Genomic DNA, 25414 nt, shown 5'->3' with positions numbered 1-25414 from the left:
ATACAGTTAAGCTTTCAGTATCACAGTGCATTGTGGAAGTTGTAGTTTCTTTATGTTGTTGTGTAATATTGAGGACATGGCTGCAGGAACATAACGCAAGATCATTTTATTTTTATTTTCTAACGCTACGATTAATAAATAAGTAAGTATCGTTATGGCAAAAAAGCTAAACATCTAATTAGATTGTTCATAAATTATCGTAATGATATTTAAAAATGTTAAAAATCAGATATTAATTATACTGGAATGCAGGGACTTCATCCGAAATCTCTGCTCCTGAGTGTCCTCAAAATGTAGCAGAAGAGGTATGAAATATTTTGTGTATTCAATCCTATTTCATTTCAAAAGTACATGTAACATGTTGGTTAATATTGAAATAATTTAATAATGATACTGGTAGGTTAATTGGCTGCTATTAAATTGCCCTTAGCCTCTCTCAGTCTGTGTGTGTGTTTGTTAGGGTATTTAGATTTAGATTGTAAGCTCCAATGGGGCAGGGACTGTTGTGAAGGAGTTCTCTGTACAGTGCTGCGGAATTAGTTGTTCTATATAAATAAATAGATGCTGATGAATGATAATAATAATAACAATAATAATACTGTACCTTTCAATATGATGGATTTTACTGTGAGATCATGGTCTGCACCCATTCTCCAATAAAAAAAATTGTATTAGAATTAGTAAGTGGTGTTAAATGAGTTTGCTTTTATATCAGTTATTTAATTTGGCCCTGATTATTGCAATTGGGAAAAAAGTGAAACATATGATTATTGATAAATGTCTCACAATGAAATGAGTCTTGTTTTAACTTTTATAATCAGATTTCTGCTGAAGGATATAAAATGACAGCTATGACATATTTGCCTACTCTCCCGGAATTTCCAGGAGGATCCCGAAATTTCCAAGAGGCTCCCAAAATTTCCGGGAGCCCTCCTGGACTCCTAGAAGAGTAGGTATCCTATAGGACGTGACGGAGGCAGGGCTTAAAGCCCCACCCCCTGCTATGAAATGGTATGAACTTTGGCATGAAGTCGGCAAGTATGAGCTATGATATCTTTCTATTCTTTTTCAGTTGATTGCCTCATGTCCCATGGAGGCATTTAGTAGACTGAGTTGCAGACTTCTATGAGACTTTGTTTTCATTATTAGATATCAATTGGTACTCACTATTGTCTGAGTATGCACACTGCACAAAGGTACGCATAAAAAGGTGCAAAGCCTATAAAGTATGGTGACCTTAGCTCCTGATGACACTAAGCTATCTCTGGTTATTAATACAGGAAAGATAGTACCATGCTACAGAAAAGTTTAGATAAAATAGCAAACAAAACCATGAAATGCCAGATGAAATTTGATGTTGATAAATATAGGATTATGTACCTAAGCTGTGGTAATATTTATTCAACTTACACATGAAGTGGAATAATATTGGTAAAATAGAAAATTACTTAAGCATTACCGTTTGACAGAAAGCTGATTAGCAGTGCTCAGTGCCAGGCAGTGGCTGCAAAGGCAAATAAAACCCTATGAAAAGAGGGATAGTGCACTTCATACAAAGCAGTATTATCATTGTACAAGTGAATAGTCAGACCACATCTTCTGTTATATGGGGGGGTACAGTTTGGCCACCTTACTATAAGAAGGACAGAGAACTTGAAAGGGTTCAGAGATCAGCAAACTCATTAATAAAAGTAATGGAAGGGTTCATTTATAAAGAGGTGCCTTAAAAGTTACATAATTAATATGTACAATTAATAAGTACAAATATATCTGAGGTCAACACAAAGAGTTGTCTATGAACGTTTGTACCAAGGACTATACAGAGGCAAGGGCATCAATTGTAAATATCAAAGAAGGGTTCCTCATCAGGATAGTAAGGGATTCTGTAATGTAATGGTGGTTAAGATTTGCACTTTCTTACTGCAAGAAGTGGTGATAATAAATTAGTAACATAGTTTAAAATTGGATTGGATGTATTTCTTACAAGAAAAAAATATATGTAGCTATGATTGGTAAAGGACATTATGGGAGGGATTCAATTCACTGTGTTACACGTGAGAGTAACGCATGCCGTGCACTATTACCATTAGTACTGTAATTTTAACTCTAATTAATTTTAATTACTGCTCTCAGTGCTGTGAGCCAAAATCAGTACAAAAATTACTGTACTAACTGTATTAATGCGCACTATTACTGTAGTAACAGTAATAGTGCACGGGATGCATTACTCTCAGGGGTAACACGGGCAGTTGAATTCCCCCCTATGAGATTAACCCATGGAATACAGCCGACTGACATTTTGGGGGTCAGTAACTATTTTGTTTCTCCCTGTGTGGCTAAATTTGTAACTGCCACACTGAGTGATTTTGTTTTGCCTTTATCTGGATCAACACAATAAGAATTTATGAAAGGGTGAACTTGATGGACATGTTTCTTATTTCACCTCTGCTATGTATTTATGTACAGTTTTCCAATACACCTATTTACAATATTTTCTGTATGCTAGTGGTGTCCACTGAGCCTTGGAGTCAAGTAGTGGATTAAGTTTATGATTGAAAATTCAATAAGTAGATTGACAGGCAAGCTTCTAAAGTTTAAGGCCACCTGATGCAATTTTAGCAAATATACATATTATTCACATGAAATGTATCTTAGGAGGGCTGGGTAGTGTATCAAATTGTAGCAATTTTATGTTATAAAATGTGGTACTCGCTGTCACACTTTCTTTGCTGATGCCAAAAGCATTGGTCATTGTGAAGATACCGGGTTTTCTGGCCTAATTCTACCCACTTTATTCTGACTGGCCATCCACAGGTGCCTTCCTAAGCCAGGGAAGCCTACCCAGTACTTTCTAAGGTTCTTATTAGTCACTCAGGCAAATGCAGTTAGAAGAGTACAACAGTACATTTATTGTAATAAAAACAACACTAGAATATTATGTACACACAGTAAGTAAATGCCAGGCATGTTTACCACATCATCTATCCCTTACCACACTAGCTTGAGGAGCTACAGTCACCTGGATGTCCTGACTTAAAGACCCATGGAGTTCTTCTCTTAGCTTCAGCTGTAGTCCATTGGTAGAGAACAAAAACTCAAAACAGCTACACTGCACCTTCCATGAATCAATCCTCAGTATGAATATCACCTCTCCCCCTGGAGTGGCTCCTTATAAATAGGGTCCAATTTTCACAGTCCTTTCCCCTCCCTAGACAAACCCCTGGCTCTCTGTCTCTTTAAACATTGGTGGGTCCTGGATCAGGGGGTTGGAGGGGGGAGTGAATATGAACTGTGTTTCCACAAAAGCTCCCTGCTGGGATGCAGACAAAATGTCTGGACTAGTCCTATGAAGAACAATGGATACTAATTGGCCTCCCCCACCTCCAAAGATAGGGTAGCAGTCAGCCCCTCCTACAATGAACCCCTTACACTACTTTGTGATGTCACAGGGTCCCCATCTATTCCATGTTTCCTGTAGAGAAAGAAGGGGGAGAATGAATGCAGCTACAGCCCCCTCACCTGTAACCTGGACACCAACTGATCTTTACCCATAACCCACCTGGCTTCAATTTGAGAACAATGCATAACAGCATCACTAAATTAACAACCAACACATTTTTACAATGGGTAACATGGAATGAAGAAATCTCTTATCTAGGCATGGCTACAATGTCCACTTATCGACATGTAATTAGACACTGCAGTTGTACTCTGTTCAGCTGGGGAACAAAAGCAAGGGCTATAAAAAGTACATGCTATAATCCACATTTTGTGAGAAACGATGGACAGGCTGATTAATACCTCGTTTAACCACAGTCATAAACAAAAGTCAAGGTACAATAATATGCCTATTGATCCAGTACGGCTGTGTACTATGCTGTCCATGCTGGAATCAGTTTCATGTGACACTGAGTCATGGGTGTAACATATGATGTTATTATAGAAAGACCCTTGTCTGCCTTCAGTGATATGTTGTCAGAGCTGATTTTATTCCTCCCAATGTTTTAAAATGGGGAAACGGGATAATATATGCACGCCACAGTGCAAACTAGAAGGAATAGCATAAGTCATATGGCTCTGGGACTCGGTAACTCAGTACGGGTGTGTGGCCATTACTTCCTGAAGCACTGGGCAGTACACTGTCCCCTTACCCTCCCATTAAAACACCCCTTTTAATACCATGCGCACCATTAGCAGGAGTGCACGGCACCAGTTCACCACTGCTCTGGTGCTCCTTGCTTTCCCGATCAAGACTGCAAAACAGAGCCCTCAAATCATGACTGTCTTGCTTAAACCAGGAAAGTTTACAGAAGGACGCAATTTGCACCTTCCAGTAAAAAATTACATTACTAGGTACCGCGCAATAAAAAAAATAGAGCACAAAGTTACACATGAATTAAAGACAGTGCTGATGTATCCTCATGATTAATTTAAGACATACATGAACTTAAAACAAACAGTATTTTAGGAGAGAAATCTAAAACTTTAAATAAATGAAGGTGGTAGTTGGAAGAAGGTACTGTTCTGCAGATCTCTAGAGATGTTAATGACAGTTCCAAAAGGTGTAGTAAGTTGGACATTGACGTGATGTGTTCACTGTTTTTACAATGCCAACCTGCCAGTGTAAGCACAGAATGATTTTACTGGTGTGCACCAAGAAATGCACTATGCAGAAAGGTAGGAGCACAAGCTTTCTCTACTATGCTTTTTACAGTTCATAAATGACCCTCAGTATTATATATTTTGTACATTGGTTGCATACTATCCGGTCAGGCATTTAATTCACTATAGGGCTATAAAAATAATATTCATGTGTTTTCAGCCAATTCAATATTGTCATTAAATGTTACATGGCTTGATAGAACCACTATCATAACTTTCTATTGACTTTTAATCAACTGCTTCTATTATATGTTGGTAAAAATGTCAAAGTACTCAATAAATATGTCTTTATTTGTGTTTTGTTGTTTTTCTTTGTGTTGCTTTCACATTGAAGAGATGCAGAATACAAAATGTACTGTGAATATGTTACATTACCAACATTATTCAAGTAATTGTCGATAATTAAGACATTATTCATATAAATTAGAGATCAGTGAAACCAAGATGTGCTTCTTTAAATTGATGAAATGTGTACAAGTGAATAAAATCATTTGGAAAAGTGCAGTCAGGACATTTAAGATCACTGTGTATGTGTAAAGAAAAGAAATGCTTTGAAAATGGAAGCACAGGGAGTCACAAAATTCTGCTATTTATGTATATGCTGATACATAGTTATTTATATATCTAGAGCACCAGACTATATTTTCTTGTGTTTACACATTCATATAAAATACAATTTGAAGGTATTTTCCCCACAGCTGGAATGGTGTGAAATGATCCATTACACTTAAATTCCTAATCAATAATAATTAAGGCCTTACATGTGAAAGCAAAGTAGCGACTGCATCACTAGTACTGGTATGACATTTACCCTATAAATACCCTGTGAATGTTTTCTATTTGACATGTTTATGTATGATTATCTATGTGTACCTGAATAATGTTTAAATGAGCCTGACTGTATCCAATATACCAAGCCCTGTTTTCACTACACTCCTCCTTTGGCCAGAGCCATGTGATAATGCTTGATTACAACTACAGTGAGCTAAGAAGTTGCACCTATGATGTATACAGGTGATCACAATAGGATTGTTAGTTAACTGCTCTGATTTGCCTGTTATGCTGTTTGGCCTGACCACAAAATTGCAGTTGTCAACCATTACATACAAGTTAACCCGTGCATGATACTCATGCATTCTAGTCAAATCAAGCTACTTAAGGTGTTAAAAAGGTTCTTGTCATGCATTTGAGGCTAGGCCAGGCCTCCTCAGGGGAAGAGCGTTACTTCCCGACGTAAGCGCCCTTTTTTAACGTGGTTTTGTCCACATGTCACCACCTCATCATTCTTCTCCATCACCTCATCCTTCATCTTCATCGCCACATCCTTAATCTCCATCGTCTTACTGTTCTAAAACCTTTCGATACACAATGTTTCTGCTAAACACCTTATCGCTGTGCTCAATCAGTCTTCCTTGAAGGGCAGTATTCATAACCTGCACTTTCACATCCCTGCTTCTCCGTACTCGTGAAAATGCGACATACAATTGTCCATGACCAAACACAGGCTCTGGTAAATAAATACCCACACGGTCAAGAGTTTGAGCCCTCAACTGGTAATTTTAGACTTTACTACCCCTCCCACGGGGGGAAGGGCGTATGATGGAAGTTAACTAACTTCACTATTATAATTTTTTTGTCAAATAATGTCAGTATACCAAATTTCAGGTCAATTGGATGAGCCCTTTCTGAGAAAATAGTTTTTTCCACACACACAAACACTAACACACGCCGCTAGGCTTATATATATTAGATAATTTTCAGGCACTGTAACTGTAAATAGGGATAGTTGGCTACAGTGCTCTTGCATATCCCCCAACTGTCCTGATTTAGGCAGGTCACTTCCACCCTGAGGGGACCTGCCTGTGTATATGTACTTTTGTCCTGATTTGGGGAAAGTTACGAGATATGTACTACTAGGTGATGCCCCTTCAATAGCATGCTATTGAATGCATGCACCTGCTGCATGCAGCATTGTAGGGGTGTTTATAGGGAGCTGAAGAAGATTGGGAGTGGCCCAGCTCTTCCAAAGTGCTTGGCCCGCATGGGGGTTTGTGGCACGCCCCCAATGTGATGAGGTCAGAGACGTATCTTAAAATTTTAGCGCCTGGGGCAAGAAAGAAAAATGCCACCCCCTAGCCAGTTTTAATCAAATGAACCTAAAATATTCATAAACTGCGCCTTTCAGCGTTGCGCCCTGGGCGGTCATCCCTATCACACAGCCCTAGTTACTCTAAATCATGCCCCCTCTTGGGACACACCATCAAATCACTATCCTGATCCTGAAAACATAAATGTTTTAATAGAATATATGGCAACGTTTAAGGATATTTATGGAACTAAAGTGCACAGGGAAACTGTGGTGCTACCCATAGCGATAATATAGGATTCTAGCTTTTTTTGTAGGGCCCACATTCCAGAACGAAAGATCGTGACAATCTGCCAAAACAAATTATTTGAAACTCCAGTCGTTACTTCTCGAAAATAAGTTGACAAGTGGTTTACAAAATGAAAGCAACCATCCGATTGGGTGCTATGCGACACACGGCAATTTTCTTAAGCAGTAGTTTAATTAATGTCTCCAATCATTCTATAAGTAACGTCATAATGACCACCTAATGCCATCTGTGTGTTTCCTTACATAGGCTGTTCTAGTGCTGTTTTTTAAAAAGGGTATACACATGATTTGACTTCTCCCAATCAGGATTAAAGCCTCTGCGCTGTTAGCAGAGTGCTGGATAACAACCTGTAATACCAGAACTGATCTCGAACTTCTCCGGGTCAGCTGACATGACTCATCTCATTACACAATATAATGACGTGCTCTGGGGGAAGGACCACCCTTTTTTTTTTTTAGTAACTTCCTGAATTCTTTCTAACACAGCAGCTTGAAACCGAAGCAGAAAGAGGCCCAGCAGCAACATGGCATTAAACAAGAACCATTCACAGAACGGGGGAGTCGTTGTCAATAATGGAGAGAGGTCAGTAACGTCACGGTAATTCCCTGAGTAGTGCTTCTATTTGAGCCACGCCAGTGGTTTGCTGTAGTTTATACTTATGTGTGTTTATTCTGTGGCGCCCGTGGATCTCCCATCTGTTGTGGAACTATAAAGCTCAGCATGTCCTTGTACTAGATTTAAGTTCCACAGCTGCGTAGGAGACGAATGTTGCTTTTGCTGAATATAATTGTTTGTAGCAACACTTGTGCTGATACATATTTATTTTTTATTTGTTTTAATATTTTATATTTACTCGTGTATATTTTTAGTTATGTATTTGCACACCGAAGCAAAAAATGCTGCGAATCTCCTTGTGAGATGAGGAATGTGTTCTACAGTCCTAATGATATGTAGCAGGACTTTTGTAAAAACAGCATCTGAAATAATACTTGAGACTGCATGTTTCTTATGGTCTTTGAAAGAACAGGGTCTTTGAAAGAACAGGGGCGCACGCAGGATTGTCAGGGGGGGGTTTTCCCCCTGACCCAAACCCCCCCCCAAAAACCAAAGCACGCGAGAGATTGGTGCTGCGCATGCGCGTGCTCAGTTTCGGCAGCGCTGTCCTATACAGCAGCCGTGGCGCTGTCAAAGAAGCATCCGCAGCGGTGCTGTATACAATACAGCACCGCCGCAGACGCTTCTTTGACAGTGCTGCGGCTGCTGTATAGGACAGTGCCGCTATGGTGGGCACTTGGTTAGCGCAGGGGGGGTCTCTGGAGACTGAAACCCCCCCCCCCCGCGTGTGCCACTGAACTAAGCAATTTTGCTATAGATTTATATAGCATATGTAACTCTTAATGCAAGTAGTATACGAACATGCTCTGACATTAAAGTCTGTTTTTTTTGTTTTGAATTTTTTTTTCCAATACAGTTTATGGATATTGTGCATCTTTTTGTTAGCCGAGAAGTGGCAATGTTTTTCATCATTATTTCCTTAAGCTGGGTACACTACATAAATTTCGACCAACTTTTTATGCCGAGCGATTTTACATCCGACCGATGGTCCGATCGCTCGGTCCATGGACTGCATACACACTAGCCTTGCTTAGGACAATAAAGGGAAGTGAGGACGTCCCTTTAGCGACTTTTTAAAGCCATGTTGTCGTGAGCAATGACTGTAATTTCGTACTCACTGTTGTGGATCTGTCGGAAGTTTATACACACTACACAGCGGAAACGAGATTGTAACGAAAATATTAAACGGTATGACCAACCAAATGAGGCGATAATCGTCCATTTGGGCAGACTTTCGACCATCGTGTCCCTGCACACACTGACCCGACTTTTGAACGAGTGGTCGTATGTCAGCTGTTTGAGCCAATTATTGGACAAAAACAGTGTAGTGTGTATCTAGCTTTAGATACAGACAATTCACTAGTACAGTGATGGGCAACCTGATAAACTTCTGTACTATGCGGCTTCTGTACTATGCGGCCCTCTAACAGGGATGCATGTGACCCTTAATTTTACTAATAAGTCAAACAATAAAAAAAAATTCAAAGAGACACTTTTATGTGTCAGCAGTGATTTTAAACAAGTGTTACAAGCTATGACAAACAAATGAAACCATAAAGCAGGAAGGATCTGGGGGCCTCATGTAGGGTTGCATGTGGCTCTAGATGTGCTTGTTGCCCATTATGGCTACATTATAAATAAGACCCTTTTCAGATCTATTTATTCACTTTTGACCTCACCAAATTAAATCTACGCAAGGAATGTGATGTAGGGAAATATCTCAGAACTGCTTTAAAAACTGAGGGTCATATTCAATTGTCGACGGAAATGCCGAAAATCTTGTGCTCTGCGTACTATTACCGTTATTACGGTAATAGTGCACATAAATGCCGTTATTACGGTTGTTCTCTCGCTGGATTTCAGCTTGCGGCTCCCTGAGCCTCCCTCCCTCACTCCCTGAGTGATGTGTTGGATAGCATTCTGCACAAGATTTCAAAAATAAGGGAAATGGAGAGAGGCTGCATGGGTGCTGCGAGCTGGGGTAGACTCTGGCAGAGGTTGAGACATCCCTAGGTGGTAACTAACATCTGGCAGTTCCTCGATTCTTTGTTATCTATCCTGTTCTTTCACTATTAGATTTAGATTTTTTTTTTTTTTTTTTTTAAGGTTTACATACTGTGACTGGTTCACTATTAAATAAGTTTTGGTAAAAAAATTATTTAAAGCAAATAGCGCAAGGCACTTATTTATGTAATTGCATTTGCGCTTATTTTTTTTTATATTGTGGGATAGGTAATCGTTATTTCTGAGACCAGGGAAGAAATTCGTCCCTTGTCTAACCTTGCTATAGGATATGCCTATTTCTGATGCATATATCTTGTACAATGAGCCTGTGTTTACCAAGCCTTTGGTGTATTGTGGTTTGGGAAACTGGCTTGTGGGTCCTTTTGTTGTTCTGTGTGAATATGAATTCCGAACGGTCTGATGAAAGACCACAGGGTAAATGTATGAAGCTCCGGGTTCTTCAACACCCTCGAGTTCGGCTTCTTCAGTGCTTAAATTTAAAGTTTCCCTTTACAAGGCAGCGCCGCTTTAAATTTAAGCGCTGAAGACGCCGAACTCGCTGGTGTTGAAGAACCCGGAGCTTCATACATTTACCCCCACGTGTTAATTAGAACTTTTGATGTGTGAGGTTTAACTTGGAGACAGGAAGGTTTAATTTAAACCATGCTGCTACATTTCCTGCATCTCAAAGATGCAGGATATCACAGCAAGGTGTTTAAGAATTTCAAAGCTAAGTATAAATATTAGTGGCTTTGCAATGTATGTAAATTTATGTTTGTGTAAATAGAGTATATCCTGATGCTAAAAAAAAGCATGTGTCTGAAAGGTATAAATGCTCTGGCTTGTACACTGAAATGTATCATTCTTCTGACTTCATCTGACCTGATCACCCTGGTACCTTCAACTAGGGTGAGAGAAAATAAACCATCTTGCTTCAAAGACCTGCTTGGAAACCTCTTCAATATCACTGTATTCCTGTGATCTACAGATTAGACCCAAATCTAATCCATTCTCCGGCTGTGTCTGAGGTTTGGACCCAAGCTTTTCCAGTACCATCGCTCTACCTGCTACCCATGCAGCCTGGTCCGTGTGATCCATAGTAAGAGGTCCGGAGTTACCAGTCTGGGTACACCAGCAACGAGCTACACTAGCAGCGTCAATGACCCAGAAGGAACGTGGTTCTGAGTGCCATAGGAGTTCAGTGGTGGCAGCATTATAAGCGCCTCCTACTGTGGCAAGAGGGCGCTTTTTGGGATAATGAAAGGGAACGGTGACAAAGTAAGCCCAGCCGGTTCCCAGCAACAACAGACAGGGTGGCATAGGTGGTCCATTCTGTCACAAATACATTTAAAGTTTGTTTACATTTCCTGACTGTAAAGGTTGTGTGGATGGTATTATTGATTGGTGATGGGGTTCTTGTAATGCAGTACTGTGTTAGAGGATGTCATATTTCTTTGATGTGTATAATTCTCATTTGTGAAGTGATGCAGTAGTTTTTGTGGAGGAATTGTTGCAGTAATGGGTTTTATGATAATGTGAAGTTTTGTTCCTATTGGTCAATTTTACCCCTTGGTGTTGTATATAGTCTATTTTATTTTGGACAAAGTGATATAGGATTTATTTTTGTTGCAATTTTTAATTAAAAATCAACCCTTGCACAGCTACAGCTACTTACTCAAAATGTTATCGGTGTCCACTTTGCCCCCTGCTTTCATGCCCAAAACCTTGTGTCAGGCTAAATACTATTGCAGTTTGTAGAAGGGACACCCTTTAGTGTTAATCTGATGTGAAATCAGTGATCCAACTTGATTTAATCCTTTAGAAATAAGCTTTTCTGAATAAGAAGCTGGCCGAATAAGAAACTAACTTCAGCACTCGTTAGCAAGTGAAATGAATTACATTAATTATCTCATTACAATGACACCTGTCAGGGGGTGGGATATATTAGACAGCAAGTAAACAGCCAGTTCTTGAAGTTAATGTGTTGCAAGTAGGAAAAATGGGCAAGTGTAAGGATCTGTGCGACTTTCATAAGAGCCAAATTGTGATGGCTAGATGACTGGGTCATAGCATCTCCAAAACAGCAGGTCTTGTCTGGTGTTTTGGTATGCAGTGGTTAGTACCTACCAAAAGTGGTCCAAGGAAGTACAACCAGTGAGCTGGTAACAAAGGCTCAGTGGTGCGCGTGGTATGTAAAGGCTATCCTGTCTGGTGCAATCCCACAGAAAATCTACTGTAGCACAAATTGTTAAAGTTAATGTTGGCTGTAATGGAAAGGTGTCAGAATAACATACTGCATCTGCGTAGCTGCAGACCAGTTAGGGTGCCCATGCTGACCCCTGTCCACTGTCGAAAGCACCTACAATGGGCACATGAGCGCCAGAACTGAACCATGGAGCAATGAAAGACGGTGGTGTGGTCTGATGCATCACATTTTCTTTCACATCATGTGGCCACCTGGGTGCGTGTGTCTCATTTACTTTGGGAAGAGAGCACCAGGATGCATTATGGGAAGAAGGCAAGCCAGTGGAGACGGTGTGATAGAACTATCTTCTATTGTTAAAGTGTGGTTTCATCTGTTGAACCCTATCCAGGGCCATCTTTTCCATTGGGCACGATGGGCATGTGCCTGGGGGCCCCATGGGCAAGGGGGCCCCATAGGCATGCACTGCTTTGCCTGCTTTTTTTTCCCCCAGGATCTGTATGCCCTAATTGGAACTTGCCACCAGTGCTGAAATCAATCTCTACAGTTTTTTGCATGTGAAAACCTATTCACCTTTGCCATTACTAATTACTTGGGTAATGTTATTCGACAGTTGTGTAGAGCACCCATATTGAGTCATAAGCAGGGAGCTACAGCATTGGTATTGCTGAAACAATTAAGTGAGTTACATAAAGTATTTCCTATGCAAAGCCTTTGTCAGTGACATTCCATCAGGATCTGGAAGTATATATACCAGCATTACTTTGATTGCTGTATACCCATCAAGTTATAGGCTGGTTTGCTGTATATCTTGGAGGGATTTTATTGTGATTATATCTTTTATATGGACTACCATATATTTACTAGGTACATGGACATACTCGTCAATTGAGTCCATGTATAGCACCATTTGTGATATTATTTATACAGCTTAGCACAGAGTTGTTTTTTTTTTTTTTTTTTTTTTTTAAATATTTGGTTTCAATTACTAATGTATGAGGCCTTCGTATTATGTTTGAGACATTAAAAAATAAAATATATATATATTTTATTTTTATTTATTGTTTTTCATTCGTCAGTCTTATGTATTCTGCCATGGTTTCCTTTGATTTTTCTAGTTAAGGCCACACCTATATATCATTATTCAGGGCTTCTTTTTATTTTGTTTATATAATTTTTATCATTCCCTTTATACTGTACAATGTCTTGCAGCTGTTCTTACTAGTATAGTTGTCATACATGCCATTGCCATTAATCTGGATTCGCACAATTTACAATGAGGTCACATGCCTTGTTTTTACACTGGGAAAGGCTGGTGCATGGGTAGATAGAGAAGGAGATAATGGAACTAATCCAAGAGCTTAGATTAAAATACAATGTTTTAGTTTCTTAACAAATGCAAGCTATCTAGAAATACTAATTCATCTGTTCTTTTTCTCTTAGCATTCTCAAAATGTGTAAAGACGTGGAACTAACCTTCAGTGATATGGCTCACAAGACGGAAGCATTTAAAGGCACAAAAAAGGGGTTACTATATCTCACTCCATATCGGGTAAATCACATATTAAAAGTAACATTTGATGGAAGGTGTTACTTCCAGTGAGTAAGGGATTAATTAGATGTGAAGGTTTTTGAAAGATGGAACTTAAAGAAACAGAAATTACTGTTTTCATTGATCAATCTCTATTTTGCTTGTTTTTATTCTCGCAGTGGATGTTATTCCTTAAGGACCAGGGTCTTTCACATGTGTTTTTTTTTTCTTAAAGCATCGATTTATACACATGATGGCATAACCTATTTTATTGCTTCCCCCTGTACAAATTTTAGATGGCTAGATATAAAATGGAATATGTATTTATGTAATAAATATATTTTTATCATAATAAAACAGACACAACTATAGATGGCACTGTCCAAACAAGTTCACTAGGAAAAAGAAATCTAAGCAAAAAAAAATACTCAAAATAGACATAATCTGGGTAATGGTTTAGCATTTCAGGCACCATTGTATGTTGCACGGGGAAGTATAGTATTTATTTATTTTTATATTTTTTTAATTTGAGAGGAGTGTTTCTTCCATATTGCTAGTACTAGTAAATACAGTACAATTTGGATATTCTAGTAGCTGATGGATCCAGGTTACACTGGATCGAATAGCTGTCTCACTTCAAATCTGCCACATTAATAGACACCCAGGGGTATATCTGCTAAACTGTGTTTTGAAAAAGTGGAGATGTTGCCTATAGCAACCAATGAGATTTTACCTGTCCTTTTTAGTACATTCTACAAAATGACAGCTAGAATCTGATTAGTTGCTATAGGCAAGATCTCCACTTTTTCAAACCTGCAGTCTAATAAATCTAGCCCCCACTTTGCAGCAATGGCATTATGCACAGAAAATTGACTACTTTCTTAATTGAAGATTTATGAATGGGCACAAGAAAAGTATTTGCTAAGCTTGACATAAGCTACATCCTTGGGTTGTACCTGGGACAGAAACAACCCCCTGTACCATAAAATGAAGAAATATATTAGCTTTGTTATGCTGTCAGTAGATAATATGATCTTACCATGGTTTTGCTCTATTTACAGGTAATCTTTGTGAGTAAGGGAAAGGATCCTATGATGTCTTTTATGATGCCCTTCTATCGTGTGAAGGGATGCTCAATAGAACAGCCAGTGTTCTCTGCGAACTACATCAAAGGAACCATAAGTGCAGAACCTGGTGGTACGTAAGTGGCATGAGCTGTTGGCGGTGTCTAGTGGACCCATCATTAAAAGTCTAGAGCTTATTGTTAACTATTAGCACTATAAAAGTACCGAAGTGTGTGTGTGTCATGTGTTAACCCGTGCATGATACTCATGCATTCTAGTCAAATCAAGCTACTTAAGGTGTTAAAAAGGTTCTTGTCATGCATTTGGGGCTAGGCCAGGCCTCCTCAGGGGAAGAGCGTTACTTCCCGACGTAAGCGCCCTTTAACATGGTTTTGTCCACATGTCACCACCTCATCATTCTTCTTCATCACCTCATCATTCTTTATTGCCACATCCTTAATCTCCATCGTCTTACTGTTCTAAAACCTTTCGATACACAATGTTTCTGCTAAACACCTTATCGCTGTGCTCAATCAGTCTTCCTTGAAGGGCAGTATTCATAACCTGCACTTTCACATCACTGCTTCTCCGTATTCGTGAAAATGCGACATACAATTGTCCATGACGAAACACAGGCTCTGGTAAATAAATACCCACACGGTCAAGAGTTTGAGCCCTCAAATGGTAAATTTAGCCTTTACTACTCCTCCCACGGGGGATGATGGAAGTTAACTGACTTCACTATTATAATTTTTTTGTCAAATGTCAGTATACCAAATTTCAGGTCAATTGGATGAGCCCTTTCTGAGAGAAAAAATTTTTCCACACGCAGCTAGGTATATATATATATATATATATATATATATATATATATATATATATATATATATATATATATATATATATATATATATATATATATATATATATATATATATATATATATATATATATACATATACACACACACACACACGTGGCCCATGACAAGCAGACAACTATGCGCCTTGGCTTTTGCTATTTCTCTTTTTGATGCCTTACCCGAAAAGTAAAGCCATATTCACACCTATATAAGCACAATTACAATACTTGACAAGTGCACTAAAGGAGGATTTCCATCTATTAGTGTCAGTACTTGGTAAAAATAGGAGTACCCCTGTGCCAATACTATCCTGTCTTCCTCTCTAACCCAGGCCTGACTAGTTGGACAGCCCTCTGTTATATGATTAACTTATTATCCTATGAGTGTTGCACATATGTATCATGCATAAATGACACCAACCAAAACTGCTTTTCTATTTCAGGTGATTGGGAAGGACAAGCATCATTTAAACTCACATTTAACAGTGGTGGAGCCATTGAATTTGGACAACAAATGTTTAAGATGGCTACCAATGGTATGTTTGCAAGTGTTTGTATATAATCTCATGTGTTTGTGATATTTTATAGTTTACATTTGTCTGTGACTTAAACAGCAAGTATGTTCTTGGTTAATAATGCTTTGTTTTAAAACCTTTGACTTATTTAGCTTCCAGAGCCCCCCAGGCTGTTAACCCTGGCTATGGATACACACCTGCTTATGCACCAGGATGTTGTGGACCAAGTGGATACACCCCTGTACCAGGAGGATATGTTCCAACCGGACCATACTCCTATGTGTCCCCAGCTATGAATGGATATGGTCCATCACCTCAGCCTATGGGGTATCCATATGCCCCTCCGACAGGTAATAAGGCAATACAGAGAAGGTGACTTGCAAATGACTATGTAGACTTTTGGAAATCGCAACTGTATTCAAATTTTTCTCATGATGTTTTATTCTTCAACATACACTATTACAGGCAATTTTTATTGGCAAGAAGTTATCATATAAGTTGGTTGATGGCAAGAACAGTGCATAGACATAGCAAAAAATGTTGATTTGCAATTCTCCAAAGTTATTGTGAGTTGTTATGCGTTCATAAATGCTCTTCTGCAAGCCACTATTGTAACTCCTGATTATTTGCGTTACTTCCTCTGAAACTTAAACCTCTCTGGCCATACTCCCCTGACCACTCTCATTTAACCAGGCATTTTTGCTTGGGCATCTCTGACAGGCCAGAAATTTTTTGCAGTGCCACTTTGAAAGTCACTAAGTTCTTCAGAATGGCCCACTCTACTGCTTCTGTTTTATGGAGTTTGCATGGCTGTATGCAACTGTTTGCATGGGTGTAGCTGAAATGACCAAACACACTAATTATTTTACACTATATATTTTGCCCACTTTTCCAAATTGCTGTAACATGAATTGAGCGCTCTTGTAAGTGGCAGAAGATGTTTGCTCTGTGGCCTTATTTTATGGGATGTTAAACCTAAAAAATATGCTATGAGGTTCACATGCTTATGATTTGCTGATGCCCAGATCAACATGTGTGTACTCATCTCCAGATGACTATACAGTATATTAAAGTAATTCTATAGTTTTCAAATAAGCATTGCATAGGCTATTGTATTGTGTTTCTAACGCACAGTGATTTTATTTTAGCAGATGTAAAAAGTTAACAGTTCAATGCATGATTATAATATAATACATTACAGTACAGCCAATACCAAAAGATACATACATACCGCTGTGCTACCACGGGCACCAGTGAACAGTAGTTGTCCCTTGAACACTGTGGTCAGAGTAGACTGAAAACTGGGAGCGCAGCTATGATCATATATACATTCAGTGTTCCAGAGAGAACAATGCAGATGACGTGGCTTGCTTCTATAGGTCCAGACTTTGGGTGGGTCCAGGGTAAAAAGAACATAGGCTAGTTCAAACAACCCCCTCAAAGGCTGAGGTCAACATTCCAGATGAATCTCCTGCCCAGAAACCAGTTACAACTAGTCCATTAGCAGTCTGATATCAATCTGACAAGATAATGCCTAACATTAATAACTAGAGTATGCAATATGCGATCTCTTTGGCAATGGAACCGGACAGCTGCTGATGAATGGGGGAATAAAATGATATCAGACATGACACATTTCCTATAACCTGAACCTTAAATAACACTGAAGTGCACATATAATCATAATAAATAAACTAATAATAAACTAAATACTATGCTCATAAATGACTGTAACAGAACCAATATAAATTATATAAATAACTAAATGTTGTAATGCGAGTGTACACTAGCGCATTTTACCGTGCAATAGCCGTATGCCACATGTAGCGTGGCATACTGAGTGCAATCGACTAATAAAACAATATTAACCAATATACTTTCGCTCATCCAACTATATGACTTCGACAAGTACTTGGCCTTTTGGGTTCCAGTTGTTTGTGTTTCTTGTCTATCAATTGGATGTATGCTGTTTGGCCCAACGTGTGCCAAGTTTTCCACAAATCTTTTCATTTAGCAATTTACCTGGGCCTGCCCATGTATGGCTAAATTAATTGTATCAGAAAATGGAGGTGCAGTGCTATTGTGTGGTGTCATGATGGAGTTGACATGACACTTTTGAAGCTGCTTCGTGACTTTTGTCGCAAGCTCTGGGTGTCGCTCATTCTGTGTGTGTGTTTTGTTTTTGTTTTTTTGTTTTTTTTTTTCCTGCCCCCCCCCCCCCCCCCCCCCCCCCCAAACCATCGGCATCCTTAGATACCCGCTAGGTTGGCTAATGGTAGAGTTGGCCCTACTTGTTAGCAGACAGGATGCATGTAAATTTGTTCCTATAATTCCAGTTTTATCTAAAATATAAATTGGGTCCCTATGGCACCGGTTACCAGATAGGTCTAAAACATCCTAAGTGCCTCCAGGGTACAGTGTATGTGGACACAAAACAGCTAGTGACTCATATCAATACATGATTGGGAACTTTCAGAAGGTGACCAAGGTGCACCAAGGGAGAATTGAACAGAAGTTTCGACACACAAATCCAGTTTCTCTTGCTGAACTAGATCTGCCCATCTAACTTTAGGGGTCTTATCTGAGGTGAAAAAATGAATAAAATGTGTAACTCTGTTACATAAAAGAACATTTGATTTAATAAAGTATAAAGATGTGCATGCTAACCCGGAGGCTGGAACCATGCAACAAGTTCTGATAGAATCTTGAACAGGAAACCTGAAGTGACAACTGCAAGGAATTCTTTATCCAACATATGAAGTCACATAAGAGGCCACTGGGAGCTATGGAATCTAGTAACATGAAGGGATGTCTTCACTGTTCAACAGATTATAAACTTAAAATGATTGACCATTTTGTAAGATTAGAGGAACTTTAACATTTGGACATGTACACTTTTTTTTTTTCTCTATATATCAAGTTTAAGATTAAATAATGACTTATATTCAAAAAAATAGTTTTGTCTATTAACAATTTCACAAAATTCTTTAGCTTCTATATATGTGCTCTATGTGATGTATTTTAGCCTTCTTCATAGGTGGTGGTTAATTTATTGAGAGCATTCTGCTCAAATAACCTTTTCTGATTAAGAAGGTGTATATTGTGTCATTTTGGTTTGCCTGTAAAATATAGTGTTTTTGGGGGTTTTTTTTGTCTTCTATCACAGGACCTGGCATGTATCCACCGGAGATGAACCCTGTATACATGGCACCTCCACCACCTTATCCAGGTCCACCCTACTCTGGAGCCCCGGCACCTGCTGCTCCCTCAGTATGGGCAGAACCTGGTATGTCAAATAAGGGACCTTGGTGTTCCTGTTTATGCATTTCTTTTAAAATGTGGATTAAGAAGATGATTTCTAGTCTACACAGGGAAAGTGGTAATGCATCCATCTGTATCCTGTACAGTTGGAAGTCAGTGTTTCTGTGATCACTTCAGTCATTAAAAGATGATTCCATATTTTATGGAATCAATCTTGGGTCATATTATTCCATGTGATCTGTACCAACCGTGCATCTACTTCAGGGAGAGACTAATAGTACCACGTGTCCTGTCCTAGCAACCATAAGACTCCAGATGAATTATGCTAGGGGTGTTGTGCGGTCAGGCCACGTACACACAATGATTGGGTTTTAAGCATTTAATGTGCATTCTTAAGCTTATCAGTAAGCACACTTTTTGTACAGATACATCCTTTTTTTGGGACTTTTAGTGGCATAGTGTCTGAGAAGCAATTGTTTCCTGTCATTTTCTACATTGTCTGACATTCAAATGCATTAATGCGTACTTGTTATGTACACTATGATGCTAGGAAGCTTTGAGAACTTGCATTGAGCACGGTGTTGAAAAGTTAGGACAAAGTACAAGGTTTTGTGTAAGCTTTTAGCTAGTGCTGTTTTTCAACAACCTTATGTATGAGCTCTTTCAATTAGGTTGTCTTCAATAATTGAAACACCCCTGTTAAATCATTTGGATTTGTGATTTTGTTTTTGGTGTTGTTTTTTTTTTTTTTTTTTTTTTTTTTTACACTTGTGGGGTCCACAATTCAGCACTGATCAAGAAGCTTGCACAGACTGTGTACCACTGATCTTTCTGCTTCCAGCCTGCATATGTAATGGATGTGATGGTGCTTTATACCCACATTTCCATGCAGCTCTCATGCCTCACCATAGTGTACTATATTTCCTAGAACAGCTTGGTGAGACTTAACACTATAATGTGCTTACAAGCAAGCATTGTGTTTAAAAATACGAAATACTACTTAAGTAAGTTGATGGGACAGTAGAGGTTCACAGGGGCCTTATTTCTTCAGGAGGTGGCAAAGCGGCAGAAGCTGCATCCAGTGCATATTACAACCCTGCAAATCCTCACAACGTCTACATGCCCATGGTGAGTAAACGCCATTTTCCAAAATTATTTTACTGGTTTGGATGCATGTGAAAACACATTGATATGTGCTGCATCAATATAAACATAACTTCTGTTTAACCCCTTAGTAAATCTGTCCTCTTGCAGAACAGAACAAGATCAGTGCTACTTAAAGTCAATGGGCAGACACTTTCCTCAATGTCCATCAGGATATTGGGTACAGCCTCCAGTTCCAATAAAAGTCCTTGAGCTGTTTGATGCAGCACCTGGACATAAAATCAGTAACACATATCACTCTCAGCAATGTGTCCCCAGTGCATCGGTGTAACTCACAACGGGTTTGCTACAGGAAGTTGACAACATCGGTGTGATGTTGCCAGTCTCCTTCTGGTGACGGTCTAGGTCTGTCATGCACACTAGCATTGAGAGGTCACTTGTAATTGTCACTATTGCAAACAATATTACAATGCTGAGATGGAGTGGATAACTAGTTTCGGTCTCTTTACTCTTTATTCATCAAGTTATCTACTATACTAGTTAGTATTTTAATAAAGAAAATAAAGTAGTAAAAATTAAATTTCATCAATGAAAGTCTTGGTGTCCTTTGCAATGTTTCTTAAGATTAACCCTGCTATAGTGCATTTTTCTTCTAATTTTTATAGGTTTCTGCACTCATACAAATTTGTGTCGCACAAAATGAATGCTGAGCCAAACTAAAACAATCCCTACTGGCCCCCACATTTTATTGACTTCTTTCTGCCCTCTTTCCACTAAAGACACAACGATTTGCAGTCTATTCTAATTTTTAGATAAAATAAGCTTAAAGAGTAAAAATGTAACTGCTTTTTTTTACTTTTTAGTTTTGAACATATAACTGAAAGTTTGTATAGACTGCACATGCTGTACCCTTTATTCTTAAACACTAGGAGAGGGCCCTGCTGGTGAAAGCTTGCGTTCTAGATGTGATATGTCTGGTCATTTTGGATTTTAAGGGGGGTATTCAATTGTTGCCGTTAACGCTCTCAAACGAGCGCTCTAAAAATATTAGCGTTAATACGGTAATTACTCGCTAAATTTCATCTCGCAGCTCCCTGAGCTAAGAGATGAAATTCAGCGAGTAAACTACCGTATTAATGGTATTTATGCGCATATTACCGTATAAACTGTAAAATTTTTCGAGCGCTCGTTTGTTTTTTTTTTGTTTTAGCGCTTTAAAAGCAACAATTGAATACCCCCCCAAAATGTTTATAGATTTCCTCAAGTTTCGTTAGGGAGACTTGGTTTATTTATTTTAATACCTAGTTTAAGTAATCGCAATGTGACTTTTTTTTTGTGTTGCTGCCTTCTGTAAAAAGTCTTGGTTTTTATCTTTATTAGGAGCGGCCTCCTCCATATGCACCCACAGATGACAAGAAGATGAACTAGTGGAGTATGTTCTTGAGCTTGATGTTCTGTGGCCACTTCATTTTCTTTTTATTTAGACTCTCCTTACCTTACCATCTTCTCATTAAAGCTGTCAGTTTGTCCCAAGTGATTAGTGGCAGATGTCAGCGACTCCAGTAATTTAGTAATGCTGTGGGCATTGGCAATGCTGTAAAGCTATGATCTGATTATCATTCATTGTTTATACCTTCTGTGATAGAAGTTCTACCTGCAGGTAATGTTGCACTGTTTTTTTTCTAAATAAATGTCACAGATGGTAGAAGTTTGTGTTTCTTCACCTGCGGGACTCAAGTACCTATGAGAAAGCACATAAAATATTTATGCCTCCATTTCTCACACCTGTTTATTTTTGAGCATGACAAGTATGTTCCATGATAAAAAAAAAAAAAAAGCTGGGAGAAAGAATTGAACAGGAATGCAAAAAGGACACTTGTAACAGACTCTCTCCTGTTCTGTTTCAGTGAGTGTTTTGTCTACATGTAACAAAAGATGTGTACGTGGAACTTGGGATACAGAAAAGCAAAATTACGTTATTGAAACAATCTGTATTAAAGGTATTTGTGTACAGATGTAGTATATGCTTAGAGAGTAAGAACCATTTTATTCTGCACCTTCCTCTTTTTTATTAAAGGAATATTTAACACCCTTCTAGTTGGCATAGTCATATATAGACTATAGCATTATTTATTGTAAGGGACCGTGATTTATCTGAGTTCTGTGTTTTGTTTGTTTTTGGGTTTTTTTTGTTGCATATTGGTTACTTGCATTGCATATGTTCTGTCTCTAGACTTGCATATATAATTAGCAATCTTCCCTCAAAATGACTAGGCTTATTCAGGGTTAATACAGTACGTAGATGTTTGCAGTGGGTACAAATATCTTTTCAAGGGCTGAATCCAAATTGTTACTGACCTTGTCATAAACTCTTGTCTATTTAAAACAAATGCTGTATATACGTTTTTCCTTTTTACTTTACAGGTTTTCTCCAATTAATTTGTAGTGGATACACATTCATGAAATGAGATGTATTTTAAATACTGAGGTTTGTTTTGTTTTTTAAAATTCTCTGAAGAATTGTGCAATCTGTCACCCTCTTGGTCCTAGCGCACCAGGATGGAATAGAGCAATTCTATCATGGCAGGAATGGAGGGGTGGTTGACATACCTTGAGCCTGTTGTCATTGTAAAATAAAATGTTGACATAATTTGTTTTGTCTTTGTGTTTATTTAACAAATAGGCTTCTCGCTTATAAAATTGCATACATTTTTGCTTGGTCATGCAAACCTTCAAATGATTTATTTTCTGTAGCTAACTAAGCAAAACAAATACAAAGTTATGCCTTTTAATGGACTGATCATCAACACATCAAACGCTCAAATAAAAGCAAATTAAATTATCTCTGCAGATTAAGATAATGTTAAATCATTCTCTTAATGAAGCCTGCAGCTAATATTTTGTATGGTATATCAAATTGGGATGTTCTGCAATATGTAAATTTGTACCTTCACACAACCTAAGGAATATGTACTTTTAAGAGGTAGATATACTTCACAATAAAAGTGTGATGGTGCTGATTTGTTGGGGGGGGGGGGGGGGCAGCTCCCATAACACTTGTATTTAGTCTTATAATACAAAACACAGAAGACTTTGATGTGCACAAACTGTATTACACCATTGCATCACTTTTTTTGTTTGAGACACTAATTTATGACCCAGAAAATACATCTAATGTAAATATTTGAATTTAATAAGGTACCGTACATTGCCTTTTCTTGCCTGGTTCATTGACTGCTAATAGTATTGCACACTCACTGAAACATGACACGACTTTGGTTATACGATTTGTATCTAATTGAGGATATATATCTGTTCAGGCCTATGGTGCACATGTCAATGTACTTTTGATACTTTAATTGAGTCTTAAATTGTATTGCTGTATAAATTAATTTCTGGACACAATTAAGAACTGGTTACGCTGTGGATCCCTTACATTTTTATAGCTGATTAATCGGAACTATTCTAACATTTAGGAAAGTGCAAAAGGCACATTCTTCTCTACAATATTTGGGGCTATAATTCTGACTTAAAAACAAATTCAGAGTGCAGACATTTTGTGGATCTAAATTCAAAATAGGCGCTTCTAAAATCTATGCTTTGGTCTTTATTCTACAGGTCTGGCTTTGTCTTAATGGAGACACAGATAAAAGTAAAGTGAGAGAGTGACAGAAGAAAACAAAGGGCACACAGTGTGGGTTTTAAAGAGTGGGGATGTTCATCCAAAAAGGCATTTCATCTGTGATTGCCAGCACGCACATGGGCACAAGTGCTCGCTGACACTTGTAGTGCCACAAGTTTGTACTTTAAATGGTGTCGCCCATCTGGAAAGATTAAGTGTTGCCACATTAGGAATAAATATTATTGCTCCACTGGTAATGGAATAGTATGCCACTGTAATATGATAAAATACAAAAATTTCCCTTGCCATCATTAATGAAATTTCAGCTCCACGTGGCTGCAATTTAAACAGATTGCTAGAAGGGGCATCTATTTGGATTAGACCCCTGAATAGAGCATTTGATTTACTCTACCACATGTTATCCCTAGATTATTCCCCTGGTTACCTTCCCCTTTTCCAGTAGTGCACCTTATGGTCTCCTGTTAGTAGATGAACAGTTTTTTGTTTTTTTTTTTTGTTTTTTTTCCCCAGCCTCCTCTCCCCTCTTTGCCCCTCCCCCCCTCCCCCCTCCCAAGCCCTCATTTGTGTATATCTTTATGTCTGTCTTCTATATTAAGTTTTTGGTTTGTTTGTTTATTTTTGCATCTTTTCAATAAAGTATAAAAAAAAATATCAGGAAGACAGTCTTCATGGAATCTTTCTGACATTGTGTTATGAAATTATTTTCTACAATAATATTTTCAAGATTTTATTACTAAGAATCCATTAAAATAATTTACCCACAACTAAAATTTGGCTAACGGTTCTATATATTCCTGGTTCCAAGTGATACCGATCTTAAAAAAACAAAAAAAAACAAGTAACAAACATCTGCTTTACATCCAAACATTGATTGATGTCGTCTGGCCCAGATGCCCTATATGTCTTTAGTTAAAGTGTACTGTCCCTTTACCATTGTTAGACATGTAGTAATATTTACATTTGTGCATTGGCCATTACTATACAACTCCCTGCCTGGCATTTATTTCATTCTTTGTGAAAACATATATCCTATTTTGTCCTACATTATCTTTTTTAAAAAAATTTTTTTTTTTTTTTTTTTTATATTATTAAGGTAATGTATCCCCCTGTAAATTATAAGGAATTTTGAACATTGCAAAGCAAGTTTGTGACCTTATAAAGACGCAAGGAAACAAGCAGAGTGCTTTAATGCAAGTCACAGAATTCTAAAGGGACTTCTATTATCTGTTGTAATTTACCGTATGGGGTGTTACTCCTTATATCAGAATTCAGTTTTGGGAGTATATAGCATGACTTTTATAATAAAATAAAGCATAGTTCAATTTACACTAATGGAGGAAACATTCTCTCCATACTGGCAGTTAGGTTACTGCTCAAATCAAGACATCATATTTGTTAACGCTAGTATAATGGGAAGCCAGTAATCTAACTATTGCTAAAAATGATGGAGCTGATGCAGAGTTGTCCTGTGAAGGTCAGGCTTAATGCCTGGGCTCTATAGGGTCCTAGTAGTATCATCAGCCAATGACCGCACATATGTGCAGATTGTGGTTAC

At 38.3% G+C, this 25414-nt stretch overlaps 1 protein-coding gene across 5 annotated transcripts; it reads left to right on the top strand.

The window, feature by feature from the left end:
• Positions 1-46: 46 nt before the first annotated feature.
• Positions 47-22866, top strand: WBP2NL (WBP2 N-terminal like). Of its 5 annotated transcripts, none has more exons than XM_075182865.1 (10): positions 56-142; positions 886-1034; positions 7544-7640; positions 13324-13432; positions 14473-14608; positions 15780-15872; positions 16004-16201; positions 19018-19137; positions 20164-20240; positions 21597-22866. In XM_075182865.1, exons 3-10 carry the CDS (start codon positions 7582-7584, stop codon positions 21642-21644), a joined length of 840 nt encoding a protein of 279 aa, XP_075038966.1. In that variant the 5' UTR covers positions 56-142; positions 886-1034; positions 7544-7581; the 3' UTR covers positions 21645-22866. The 5 variants fall into 5 exon arrangements, with proteins under 5 accessions (XP_075038970.1, XP_075038965.1, XP_075038966.1 ...); XM_075182866.1 differs by having other exon boundaries at positions 886-1038; XM_075182864.1 differs by lacking the exon at positions 886-1034 and having other exon boundaries at positions 48-142.
• The last annotated feature ends 2548 nt before the right edge of the window (positions 22867-25414 follow it).

Source organism: Mixophyes fleayi, chromosome 8 (genome assembly GCF_038048845.1).
Source record: "Mixophyes fleayi isolate aMixFle1 chromosome 8, aMixFle1.hap1, whole genome shotgun sequence".
Lineage (NCBI taxonomy): Eukaryota > Metazoa > Chordata > Amphibia > Anura > Limnodynastidae > Mixophyes > Mixophyes fleayi.
This window is presented reverse-complemented; position numbering and strand designations above follow the sequence as displayed.